This window comes from Anopheles coustani, chromosome 3 (genome assembly GCF_943734705.1).
Source record: "Anopheles coustani chromosome 3, idAnoCousDA_361_x.2, whole genome shotgun sequence".
Lineage (NCBI taxonomy): Eukaryota > Metazoa > Arthropoda > Insecta > Diptera > Culicidae > Anopheles > Anopheles coustani.
The window spans coordinates 39,509,195-39,523,515 of record NC_071288.1 but is presented as its reverse complement, the minus strand read 5'-3'; the positions used below and the strand labels follow the sequence as shown (position 1 = coordinate 39,523,515).

Below are 14,321 nucleotides of genomic sequence, written 5' to 3'. Positions count from 1 at the left end.
ACCCGACGAGAACATTCACACACTGCAAACAGCTCTAGCACAAAGCGGGGTTGGTTTCGTTTATCTTGAACATATCAAACTGTTATTAAAAGTTAAATCAAGCTGGACTCCTCTAATTATGAAATAAGATATTTTCCACACCAAATCAGCAGAACGAACATGAGTTTGGTTTCTGCCACAACTGGTAGACATTCGACCTCCTTATCTACTCTGGCGTCATGTGGTTTATCACGTTTATTTGTTTACTTCAAAATTTCTGAAACATGCGGCCTGTTCTACCCGTAGAATATGTGTATATGTCTTTCATTATTCGTATTCATTTTTACGGTCATAAAACAAAACTACCACAAACAATCACCAACTCTGCGTCCCGCAAATCAACCAGATATATGAATTTAAAGCAAAATATATACGGTAAAACGGAACTTAACAGAAGAAAAACATACATCCAATCTACAGATGATGGTAAATGTAATGATTCGAATTTAATACAAGACTCCATTTCAGTGTGCTCCACGAAGTGTGTTTGTGAACCGAAGAGTAGAACGGAAAAACTACCGAAAAACAAAAAGTGTGGAAGGTTATTTAGACCTATATTAGAGACGATTCTACAGTCACACGTTAGGCACTTACCGGCATCAGATAAAGAAAAACAACATAGACGCAGGATGGGCACACGACAGTTGAAGCAGACCGTGTGTGGTTACCGGAACGGTAAATACAGCGCACTAAAATATATCCTAAATGCACAAACGCAGACACACACACACACACACACACACATTAATGTACCGTTAGCGAAAATTCGTACTTTAGATGCAATATTTGTGTCGAAAGGCGAGTATTTTTAAGGACAAAATGGAATGGGAGATAAAATATTACTAACAAAACATAAACAAAGAGAAGGGAAAACAAACGCAAGCAGCCGTTGAATGAATGCTGAAGAAAATATCCGCGGACTGATGGAAAGAGAAATGAGAGCGAAAGGAGCTGATTTCTATGTTTCCATGGTGATGTCTTTTGACGAAAAATCGATTCTGAAGCAGAGCGTTTAGGGTAAGTGTACCCATCAGTTGCACAGTACTTGGTCGTTTGGTTCATTTTAAATTTACTTTATAAGATAATTGCCAACAAAAATTTACTTTAATAGCGATCGGTACCATTTTTCTTCACTTTGCACATGAAAATCGATATTTTTATTTCGAACATTAAACCTTACTTGTTTTTCAAGACAGCGGACTGTGTCTCCGATACTCACTAATGAAACAGTAACTTGCATCAGATTTAAAACATTTAATAATAAATAATGAAAATACAATAATGTTTATGCCCAAAAAATCACATCAGCAAGACAAGCTTTATCTTGTTTCAATTCGGACAAACACTTCAACGGATCACGGATCAATATTAAGGGTTTTGTACAGCGCACGTTTTAAGTAAATATTCAGACGGTACACTTACCCTACTTTTAAGTACATAAAATGGGTGCACATTGTTCATTGTCGTTTCTCTGAAGCCATCTATTTCTCTATTTTTCTCAATGGTACAATATTTGTAAAAAAATAATAGAATGAAAAACTTGATGTAAAATTCTTTGTCGCAGAGAGTAACGCAGCCTTCTACACGGACACCACTGAGCAAACGTAACGTTGTACTCGTTAAAATACAAGAAAAAAAACAATTATCAAAAACCGTTTTGCCAACATGCCCTCGACCGCACTTGAAAGGTATCGCGGAAGTAATTAACCCGAGACGGATATCGAAAGGACATATTTTGTTTAGGATTCGGTGTCTCTTTTTTAACCATTTGTACTTGTACTTTCCTCCCCGTAGTCGTCGTTTTCCGTTATCCGTTAGCTAAGAATTAGGAAGCGAATGTGATGATGCCAGGTTTTTTGGGCGTGGATGAAAGATATAGAGAAAAAAGCAAAAACTAAACAGACTGCGTTACATGCTTGAGCTAAACAGGGACGAACATGTAAACTATGAGCATTCTTACGATCGCCCAAGAATCTCAACTAGTGTCCACGGTGCGGCCCAATGAAGGATGGCATCGTAGCCAAACCAAAATACCAAGTTAGATATGCAAAAGCTCTTGAACTGAATGGCAGATAAAAAGAAGAAAGGTGAAATGAAACAGAGAAGAATAGATCGTAGAATAACTCTTTATGTGCGCGAGTGTACAGAGGTTTTTATTTGGTTTAGGTTTGTGACCCAACGGATTGTTGTCCCCGTTTCAACCCACACACTTTCATCTTATCCTTGATAAAGGGAAATTCAAATTTTATGCGTTCCATTTTTTTTGTTGTGTTCGTTGCGATTGATTTTATACACATTTTCCTGCTATCTTCAACGCACAAATTAGTTGATTGGGTTTGTTTCGAAGGGTTTATTTTTGTGCACCACTGTTAAATGCGGAGCGCGTATTTAGTGAAATATAGGTATGTGTTTTTTTTTGTTCTAACTTATGCACCGGGCAAAATTACGTGGATTGGCAGGAGAGAAGGTATAGTAAGGGCAGAAAAAAAGCGGCCAAAAAATTATCCCTTAACCGCTGAGGAGGAGGAAAGGTAGATCAGCCGCCGAAACCAATTGTGAAATATTGTGCTCTAGAGTAATATTATGTATTGAAGGATTATTATTATTAATATTATTACTATTTTTTAATTGTAGATCCTTAACTAATGTATACTTTTTTTTGTTAAGCAAGCAAAGAGATAAAGAGATTTTAAGGGAGAGAGGTAGCATTGAGAGGTATAACTTAAAAACAAACTTTCTTGGTTGAGGTTGTTATCAACAAAACAACCTACAGCCGTCTCCGATAACGAGGTAAAATGTAATAAACCGAAGACATGGAAAAACTAATGTTCACTGGCGTCAGCTTTGTGGTTTTATTTAACTTTCAAAGAAACGTGTTTCCATCATCCGGAGAACAAGGATCGTTGTACTGGACGTGTTTCCCTCTAAACAATATGATGTGATGTGACAACATTTACACTTCAGGTTTCCAGTTAATAATCTGAAAAACTGTCAGAAATGGTGAGAACTCAAGAATAACTAGCTTTGTACGTAGAGGATTAGCAGGATTGGCTATAAAATGCTACCCATTGCTTACATTTTTCCTCTTTCTTACGAGTGTTAGGTTTCGGAAATTCGATCATTTTCATGTACCTTTTATGTGCCCTAACTTTATGAAAAAACCATACAAATTAGGTTGTTGTCGCAAAAGAGCATTCATCTCTCATGCGTTGACCCGGTTCGTGCATATGCTGATAACAACAAGCAGCTGTTGGATGTAGTTTAGCCTTTTTGTATATTTTGGCACAATCCAAAATTCCGATTCAAGTTAGCCCGTACGTCTTATCACTTTTTCTTCACATGATAGTCCGCGGATCTCGCGAGTATCATCGCATTCACGGCATTGGAAGTTGGCAAACGTTCGTTAGTCATTCACATTCAACCATGGAAGAGCCACACGCTCGTCAAATAAAGTAGTGCACGAGGACATACGAATGCATTAAAAAATGTCCGAGCAAAACTTCTATCGTGAAAGTTTGATCATTGTCGTTTTACTTTCCGTTCTTACCGTATGTATTAGTGGTAAACATGTGCAACAAATATGTGGACAACGAAAGCTTGTTGACGAGAAAATCGAACCGCTGATAATCAACGGTGTCAATTCAACAGCAGGACACTGGCCGTGGCATGCGGCCCTTTATCATCTGCTGGGGAATGCAACTGTTTACGCCTGTGGAGGAACTATAGTTAGTGCCAATAGTATTCTTACTGGTAAGTATATTTTATACTACTCCACCTAGCGACAATCAAAATTTCCAATGGATATAATGTCTCTTTCAGCTGGCCATTGTTTATTCTACGTTGGTTTACTGCGTGCCGATCAAATGATAGTGCACGTTGGCCGAAACCATCTGGACGAATCGGGCGAACATATACAAGTGATGCAAGTGTCAAATGTAGTGCTCCATCCTACGTTTACTAGATCTAGTATGGCAAATGACATTGCTATTTTGCGGCTAGCCTCTGATATTGTGCTAACAGAGTTTGTGCAGATTGCGTGCATTTGGAGCGAAAGCGATCCGATGAAAAAACGAATTATTGGGAAAAATGGAACGATAGTTGGTTTCGGTTCGACCGCTAACGAAGGAGAACCCCCATTCCTGCGAGAAGCAACCCTTACCGTAGTGGATGGGTACAGGTGTGTGGAGAGTGATCCAACGTACGGGTCCGTTTTAAAACACACCATGTATTGCGCCGGAAGGGACGGCTTAGGGATCAGTGCGTGCAACGGAGACAGTGGCGGTGGTATGTTTTTCGAGACGAGAGGAACATGGTACCTACGGGGGATAGTTTCTTTTATCCCAAGGAGGGTCGGTGATGGTTTGTGCGACCAATTTAAGTATACCGTGTTCACCGATACCGCCAACTACCACGAATGGATAATGCAGGCCATTAGTGCACCTGCAAAACTAGGCCTGTGTGCATATGGTCGCATTGATAAAGACACTGTTTGTAACGTTCCCAGCCGGTTTGATCACAGTTTTCTTCTGATTGCACATAGTGACGGTATAATGCGCGTACAGATGGACGGAAGTAAAATCTATCACAGTGCCGTCGGTCACAGGCCTGCTGGGGTAGATTATGATTGTGTTGAAGGTCGCATGTATTGGGGTTGGGGTAACATTTACAGTGCCGAGTATGACGGGAATGATCAACAAGAAATTATCAGCAATGATATATCTGCGCCGGTAAAAACAAAGTATGATGTCCCCCCCCTCTCACGAGTGCGGCGCTGAGTGACTTCGAGCAGAATTCGAGCTGGAAGCGAGCGACATTATTAAATAGCCGCATTGTATGCAAAGTTGTGTCTTTGATGAATCGGTTATTGCTAAATTAGCCGCGCATTCACTTGCGCACGCCACTAGATGGCAGTGACAAGGATTTTCAAATTGACCGTGTTGGTTATGACGTATTCTAACCTAGCTTGGCTAATATATTTTATTTGTTTTAAGTTGGGTAAATGTGGTATAAGTTTAAGTAAAATAAATTTTGATGTTCTTTTTTTAACTCTCAGTCCTTTCCATAAATGCCTTAGAATGGTTACATGCGTATATTATTAATGTGCAAATTAAAAATGAATACGATCAATCCATGAATGTTTCAATTTTCGTCTTAAATTATTGACGAGATTGTATTCCATGAATATATTTAAATTCTTTTTATTATACAACAAAACTCATTACCCAAACTCAAAAGTATTTATAATCTGATTTACAAGGATTTGTTGGTATAGCTGCTACCAGCTTAGCATTTCCTTTCAGTCAGCATATATGAATCTGACTACGAAAATTTCACATTTTTTAATATATTAACCGCCATGTTAAGGATTGACTAACAGTTAAGGACTGACAGTAAATATTCCGTTCAAGTCGAACCATTCCCTAGGTTCCTTTCATCTGGTAATACTTGAACGGAAAATTTCATTTATGTCATTTCAAAATGTCGCAAAATGTCATTTAAGATTTAAAATATTTTACGTTGATATTATACTGCCCGGTTGACAAAAATTCAAATTTTTTGCAGCTGTCATGTAGTACCAGCAAGTTTTTCCATGGCAGATTGCTGGGACTCTTGCTGGAACTACATAGTACCAGCAACAATGTCAATTTCTGTCAACCGGGTGTTCATATTATTTTCAATAAGTTAGTTATGGCTTAGGTCTTGACTGATGTGAATACTTTTAGAAACTGGTAAACAAGAAGCTTCCATACAATATGCATTTAAAAGAATATTATATTCATTTTTTTAAGCAAACACGTTGTTGATGGTAAAGTTAAAACCGGCTTTATTATCGGTATTCTACTATAAGAAATAGTTTGTTGAACAGTCTCATTCTATAAAGGATTCAAATGTCTGCCTAAATTGTACTATGGCTGGCCGGCACAAAACGGCACAAAACGGCACCACCTACGCGTCGAGACTCTGCGCGAAAACAAAACGACGAGGCTAGTCATGTTTTCCCTATTTTCAAAGTGTTGTTTTCCTATTGTACGGGACAGCGTCGAGAAAACTGACAGTTCCCGACGGAATAATCATGCTGATGCCAACTATCTGAAAAATGTTTGCACCTGGAGGCTCAAAATCTGCATATCGTGAACTTTGTGAAACTTGTGCAGGACCAATGTATTAAATCGAAAAAAAAACAAAAACGTTTCGATTGTCATCCCAGTTATTGTTCAGGTTTCTTCTACATGAACTATTTGAAGATATGAAGTTCATTAGCCATTTTTTTTTTTTTTTATGTGGCACGACATCCCCTAATGGGACAAGGCCTCTCTCCGAAGAGAGTTTGTGTGACCGAAAGACGGTATATTATAGATCGGTGGTCAGCCGTTCGTAATACCGGAGGGTGCCAGACTCGAGATTCGATCCCACACCTGTGGTGTGGTGTTTCCTCGCGCATTAGCCATTTTACACAAATAAATTTTTTTTTTCGTCAAATGTTTTCGGCAATGGTATCTGTTGGTTGTGATACTTGAAATATGTTTTGTCGGAGCTTTCTGGTGAAAGAACCACAAAATTAGTGCCTTTATTCCGACCTTATTATCATGCCAACTTATCGCGAAGAGGCCTTATGATAGCTTGCGCAGCCCTTTTATCCCCTTCGTGGTGTAAGCCCAATCGCTGCTGCATGAGTCGCGGCTGCTGTCACATTGACTGCTGGTGCAGCTGACAGCGACGGTGTTGTGATAAATCTTATCGCATCAGTATCAATAATTCATTTACGTCTATCTCAAAGTTTTCAGTTTGATCATTCCAAACGTTTTGATGAACATAGATCAGAAAAGTGTGGCATGGTGTTTGCATAACTCCTAATTTACACTTAAGATTCATTGAATATCAATATGTAGATTTATCAATATGTAGATCTCACAAATTCTTGCCATGACGGATCAGCAGGTCAAATACAGTTAAACTTGAAATAATTGCAACCCGTGAAAAGCCATCATCTATTTTGACATGGCTTTTTGACCTACACGCAAGAAACTAAGACAAACTTTCACATAGCATTTCACTATTTGTTTGATGATGTTTTATCTCCACCAATTTACTGTTGGGATCATATTATACTGTTGCAAGAATAGAAGAACACGGAACTGATGTAACGTATACATTAAAAAAAATAGACAAATTTTTATTGGCGATAAGAAAAAAGTTAACCAAGCTAATTGAATGAAGTAAATTTTGTTGTAAATTTTCATCTTTTAACTACTTTCAAAAAATATTTCGACGCCCACGAAGCCAGCCTTACGGTCCTTGGCTGAAACTTCAAAAAAAAGCTGAAAGTTTTTTCAGCTGTTGTGTGGCATTCACGATCAAATGCTACGCCGTGTGGACTTCAGAATGTTGGAATAGGTCCTACCTTTGAGTGCTGTACATGTTTTTCGATTGGTTGTTGTTGAGAGGCACGCGGAGGGTTAGCAGTGTGGGGTATTTCAATTATTTTTGACCCGTTTAATTCCTCCGATGCTCTTTGCGCATGATTTACTGTGGCCAAGTATGTCCAAACCACTGTATCATACTCTTTACGATGGTTTCTGATAAAGTTGCTTAATTCCGTAAGGAACTGTTCAAAAAAATTTAAAAGAAATGCTACTCTTTATTTTGCTTTCAACAGAAAGTTGCTGGTGTATTTCGGTTTTGCATGAAAAGTCTATAAAATTTGACTACTTTGTTTAATGCAAACATTATTCCTCGGAACAAGTTATTAATTGAATGAAAACGTCATAAGAAAATTTTGAGTTGTGTTCCAATTAAAATATGAAAATGGAATGCTAAATGAAATTATAGAAAATATGTTTACCGCATGTTGATGAAACCGTGTCATACGTACAAAATTAAGAAACATGTTTTTGAATGAAATATGCTTCATTGAGAAGCAAGATTGAACTTTTGAAATGAGTAGGATCGTATTATATTTGTGTATCTTCAGCATAATATCGTTATCAAATTGAATATAACATTTAGAAATCTCATGATGAAGTGCAATTAAAAATCAAAAGAAAATGTTTCAAATGCTTACTTTATGCGTTGATCATAAAACATGATCCCTGTCGGTGGTAGCAAAACGCAAACATATGGCATGTGTGACGTCATTTTGCAGCCGCCTTAGCAAAACGCAGCCGCTGCTCGAGAAAAGTAAGCGGCCAAATTAACACCGCGATGTATGCAACAGTCCTAAGTTAACTCCGCAAAGTATGCAACCAGACGAACCTTCCGCACTAGCCCGTGCGCTAGAGCAGGACAGAAAATTGTGTACAACACAAGCAGCTTTTATGAAAGTTAAACCATGGCGGCCAGTTTTCACCTTCCGCAAGAAAACTGCTTCAACCGGTCAGATCGGTTCAGTTTAAAAAAACTAATTGGTTTGAACATAACGGTCTTACTAAACCATGCGCCTCCTACTTTGTGTTGATAAAACGTTGATGATGTTTTGAATGGGAAACTAATGAAAAACATAATGTAAAAGAACAAAAGAAGAATAGATTAAATAAGAAAATAATTACGTAAAAGTCTTTGTAAATAATAGTTCGGCATGCAAAAGGGCCGGACGTTTTACGAATTTTCTGCTAGCAAGGGCTTTCTTACTGCTATGTCAAATAAGGTTCGTAAATGTGTCCATCATTCTTATTGCTGCATATATGAGCTATTGTTTCAGGAATATTTTAGTCATGTTAGAAACACTTTTCGTTTCTAACACCTCCTTCCTCAATTTGGCTCAGAAAATACCGATCGGCATGGCCGATAACGCAAACACCAAAAACTGGATCTTTAGTGATCACCTGGCTGCTTACTGGGATCGTAAAGATTGTTGAGAATGGTCGTGAAGTTTGGAAAAAAAACAAATAAAAGAACTAGAATTTTTGTTCGCTCTAGCTATCGTTCCTAACTATTTTCTGTTGATTACATTTTTTCACGCTCGGTACGACGAGTCGTAGAAATGGTAATGATCAATTCGTCGACCGAACACAAAAATCGAGTAAACTACTTTAGCAATGTTTTTATCAAAACGAAGAAGAATTCAATTTTTAGTGTGCATGCATTAAATTAGTTTCCTCTCCTTGATTTGTTTATATTCCGTTATTCATATATGGATGCGGGGCTTCTCTCGTTGCTAACCTGGCGCATCTCTTATCGCGCAGTCTTCGCGAAGAATATGTTGAAATCGGCCAGGGTTGTATAATTGAAACGAAGGAATGCCTTTCATCATTCGTTGATTATTGAGGCAGCTTCCTCCTTTGTGCCACCTCCAAATCAATTCTCCACTCCTCCATCCTCCTGCACATTCGCTCGTACATTTCTCTGACCCAACATGGTTTTATGATTCAACCAACGGCGGATCATAGGGTACGCAAACTAAGCAGCTGTTTCCGAACGTGTTTGTGAATTTACTTTTGGATAAAATAAAATGAAAAATATGAACATGCGTGAATGATTCAAATTATCTTAATTATGCTTTGATGCATAAAAGTGGTTTTTGGATGAAAATATATGATTGGCGCCTTAACGTAAATTAAGAGATCATTGTAAAGATATGTTTGTTTGTTGTTTGTTAAACAAGAGGAAAATTCTCAAAACAGTTTGAGGATGTTGGAAATGAATTAACAAAAGAAATGTCCAGCACATTTAAAAAAATAATAACTTTTCTTAGCATATTTTTGTACCCTTCGTTCAAGTAACATTTTTTGGTGTGCCATACTGTGGTACCACACACAGTTTGTTGTGCTGTGCATTCGTGGTAGCACAGTAAAGTATCATACAACATCTTTATTTATTCAGCAACACCTTTTCAATTAAATAGTGTGTGCAATGTGTTTGATTCAACAAGCACACCCTTGTTTTTGACCCACCCCACATTTCACATCCATGTTACTCTGCGCGCAAAAAAAAATGTACGCGCATCACGAAAGTGTGTAAAAGTATCCAAGAATTGAAGTGCAGAAACTTACCATGATAAGAATGTACAATTTGGGTTACCAGAAGAAACAAAAGAATAACACAGTGTTAACACAGTTTTAGTTTGAATTGCGTTTGTGATTTTTCTTCTTGGATTTGAACCGTTCCTTTCGAACTTCAATCAGTGCCTTTTATTCCATGCTTTTCGTATGGTGCCAGTTTTTTTATACTAATGATAATGAGAAAATTATCGTTTTGAAGTTAGACATTCATTGGAAAAGGTGACGCCTCATTGGTCTTTTAATATGAGCAAAGAAATCAAATATCTTTTTCCTTTTTTCAATTGTTAGATCAAATAATTTAATCACCAGTTTTAGATCAAGTATGAACAAAGACAGTTAGCTCTAAAACGAGATTAAAATAGAGATACATGTAGCAACATCAAAGAATGTTAATCATAAATGTATACCTAGTAAACGGTAGTTAGTGGGCAAGGTCGGGCGAGGCAGCATATCCGCTCACCAGACATGACGGTACTTATATCTACCGTTGCTATCGTAAGGAGACCAAGAGATGAAAGATCGGTAGATTTTCGGTCGGCATAGGTTGACCTATGCTGACTTTTTTACGACTTTAAGATATAGAGAAAGAGAAAATGATACAAGTGAATTCTTTCTCAATTCTGCGCGGAGAAAGTCTTTCAGCCTCAGCATGGACTTCAATTGAATTAATCCGATCGAATCGAGCTATCAATTTTAATTCATCTCACGTCAATGGAAACGAGTTGTAACACGTGATTCGTTGAAACGCCGGCCTAGCAAACCGGCTCTGTCGGTCCGAGCGAACCGACACCGACATGCGGGAATGAACTCTGTTGGTCCCATGGAAATTTACCGCATGCATTTTTTCCAATATATGCATTAAAAGACATATTGCAGTAGAATAGCGACAAACTTGGGCAGTGGAGTGAAATGAAAAGTAAATTATTGACGAATTGAAACTCATACTGCCTACTTATTCAAATCAGCTTAACATGGCAGATGAAAACATTTATTTCAATGTCGATTGTACTTGTATCTACTTTATTATCTCCGATTATTTGGAGTAAAAAACAAAATTTCTCTTCATTGGCAATCAATCATAATTGGTCGTGGGAACAAAATGGCAGTGGTACCAAGCGATAAGCCAATTACAGCGCTAGAAACATGACAAAAAGGAAGTGCGATAAGCTTAATTTTAAAATTAAACTTTCAACGTTAAAAGTTCAACCGGTTGGTATTAGCGCCATCTATAGGTAGCCTTTTGTGTATCGGCTAGATGATAAGTTGGCCGCTTGACGTGTCGAAGCGCTCACGCACGCGCCCCTTTTTCCACGGGTGTGAGGGAGAAATGAATAGCATCTCCGTTGACATAGCCGCCGCTTTGGCGGCTAAAAATGTTTGTTTACTTTTGTATGGCGGCTAGATGCGCTACATGTTTATGCACAATTTCCATTTCTTTTTTAATTATTTACGCATTAGTTGTTTTTATGCCGAATAAAGGTAACTAAAATATATCAACGTTTAGTGTACGACAGGCAGGTCAGCATTTGTTACCTCCTTTCTTTTAAAAATCGGGAGTTCTGAGCAAAAATGTTCTAATGTTCTGCTAAAGAAAACCAGAAGCTGCACCGAAAAATGAAATGAAATATAGAAGATTGTACGGTTGCGATTCATCAATCTCGATCCGATGTCGTCGCTATACACTGAATTTACGTGTGGTAAAAAATATGCTGCTTTGGTATTTGTATCAACAACTGTTGTGGGAAATCGTTCCTTGATGAATGAAAATTGTAAATTTTGCATTCAGCACTGCTTTCATGTATTGTGACAAATTAAGATCATATAAAAAAACATGTTTTATGTGTGCTCTGGATCTTAAGTGCTTCAATATGGGGTTGGAACAGGATTTGTTGGACAAAACTCTTTATGTTTAAACTGTTCATTTTGCATTTTTTTTGTCTCAGTATTACTATTTAGATTGAAGCAAACTTAACCGCAATCTATGATCCTTGCAAGTAAGAGGGTGAAAAGAATCCTATGCGCAGTACTCATCCAAACACAGTATGGCATGGCATAAATGTTGTTTCAAGTTTGGATCACCTACATTTGAAACCCCACTGGGATAGCCTATCATAATTTTGAAGCCATCAAACATTCTGCTTTTCATCGTATTCTTCTAAGATACCGACAATGTAGATACATAATCATAAATGTATAATATTTATGTTCGATTTTTAAACCAAATAAATTTACTTGCAAAAGATCTTCACACTGTTTAACAACATTAAAAACTACTCCATTTAAGAACTTTTTAAGCAAACCTAAACTAAGCAGATTTAGTCTGCTTCAATGTTTTATGATTGATCCAAATCAAATCAGAATTGAAACACTACATCAACGCGATGTTTTGTCGAATAAATGTCACAACAAGTCTGCACATCTTTTAATATTCAATTCGTATTCGTTAATACATTCACTTATTGTTGGAAAAGCGATTGGAAACGCTCAGTATGGAAATATGTTTGCTCAGCTATCGACAATTTTTATTAGGTCTAACCAAATCTCGAGTCTGGCACCCTCCGGTATTACGAACGGATGACCAGCAATCTGTAATATACCTTCTTTCGATCACAGTAACTCTCTTCATCCCCACTAAAGTAGGAGTCTGCATAGTACGGTCAAATCCGGACAACTAACTGATCTGGCAAGTAAGAAAATTTTCGGAGAAAAATTCAAAAAGAACATGTAAAAGAACAATTCGATCGAGTTGGCGTTGAAACTATTGTATGAGGTGTTCAATACCAGGCGACATATTCATAGATTGTTATTAGACTTTCTCGATCACATTTTACTCTTGATCGTTTTAAAAATTCCCAGCTGCGTGAAACTCGTAAACAATCCGGCGGCAAAAGAATATGTTTACTTTGAATCCACAATAAGTACCTTCAAATTATACAATTCATATTTTCCTAAGATCCGTTTTTTGTACGACTTTGTGTTTACTCGGTTGTCATTATTTGTAGCTGATGATTATTGTATATGATAGTTTACTTTTAAGGATATCAGTCAGTTTAACAATACGGCAACGTCCGTAATATCATGATAAATATAAAATAAATCAGTCAGCCTCAAGTGCCGGTGCCAAGATTAGAAAGGTGTAAGTGTCGGAACAGTTCGAAACGCAATTCGGAAGTATAGGTTAATCGTTGAATCTGAACGTAGACCAGACCCTCTGAACCCTAGACATGACTAAAACATTGTGATAGTTATCGCACGTAAAAAAGAGGTTTAAGTAAAAACCGTGGACAGGTGGACAGGTGACAAAAAGGGCGTTTCCGTACCATATGGAACAACAAAGCTGGTAACCTCCAGGAGTACAATCGATCACGCAAAGGCATAATGGCACAACATAGTCAAATTTGATCATAGGACCCTTCAGGGTGATCTGAACTACACGATTTATACTTGACAAATTGTTTAAGTTACCAATAAATATTTTTGTTTTTTGGTTCTGAGTCAGTCTGACAACTGTCTATTGAATCGGAAGCCTAATTAAGCAGCTACAATCGATCGCGTAATTTTTGCTGAAAAAAACGGTAGAAAAAGAAATGGTTTGACAAGCAATTTGCAAGTGTGGTATACTTTAATATCCGTTTGTAAAAACCGTTACAATCTTTAGATAAGGGAATGCTTGCAACGATATCTTCTTCATATAATTAGAAAACCAAATCATCGAGTACTGTTTTGGCCGAATTTGGCATCATAACATTAAGCGAATCATACAATAGCGTGTTACCAAGCCGAAGGACTGAAATTCAAACCCAACCGAAACATGTCAAAGCAGCACATTCCATGAAGAAATATCAAAAGGCTGGAGAAAAGTATCCAAAATCCTCGGAATTATATGGAAATAAAATCACCTCGAAATGTAGTAGAAGATATAGGAGGATCGAACAATTAAAAGGAAACTAGGTTTGCTCTCAAAACAAGGAGACACCTTGTTTAACTATATATCAATAATACTTCGTTTGATTTTTTTTTAAATTGTACTGGTTATTGCATTTAGTTATACAAAATCGTTAAACAAATGAACCAAGCTTTTGAACTGAACAAATAAATGAACTCGAACAAATATAGCCGATCGGGCTAACTATTTCAAACAACCAATTATTTTCTATTTGAAAAATATTGTATTATCATAAAGAAAATTCGTGAAAAAACTGGTACACTTCACTATGATTTGATACACTACGATAAGTGCTTATTTTGCACTTTCAATAAAATATAAATAAAATAATTTCAATT

General features: G+C 37.3%; 1 protein-coding gene across 1 annotated transcript; it reads left to right on the top strand.

The window, feature by feature from the left end:
- The first annotated feature begins 3,524 nt into the window (after positions 1 to 3,524).
- LOC131260760 (chymotrypsin-like elastase family member 2A) lies at positions 3,525 to 4,996 on the top strand. The gene is made up of 3 exons (XM_058262579.1): positions 3,525 to 3,789; positions 3,859 to 4,323; positions 4,944 to 4,996. Exons 1-3 carry the CDS (start codon positions 3,525 to 3,527, stop codon positions 4,994 to 4,996), a joined length of 783 nt encoding a protein of 260 aa, XP_058118562.1.
- The last annotated feature ends 9,325 nt before the right edge of the window (positions 4,997 to 14,321 follow it).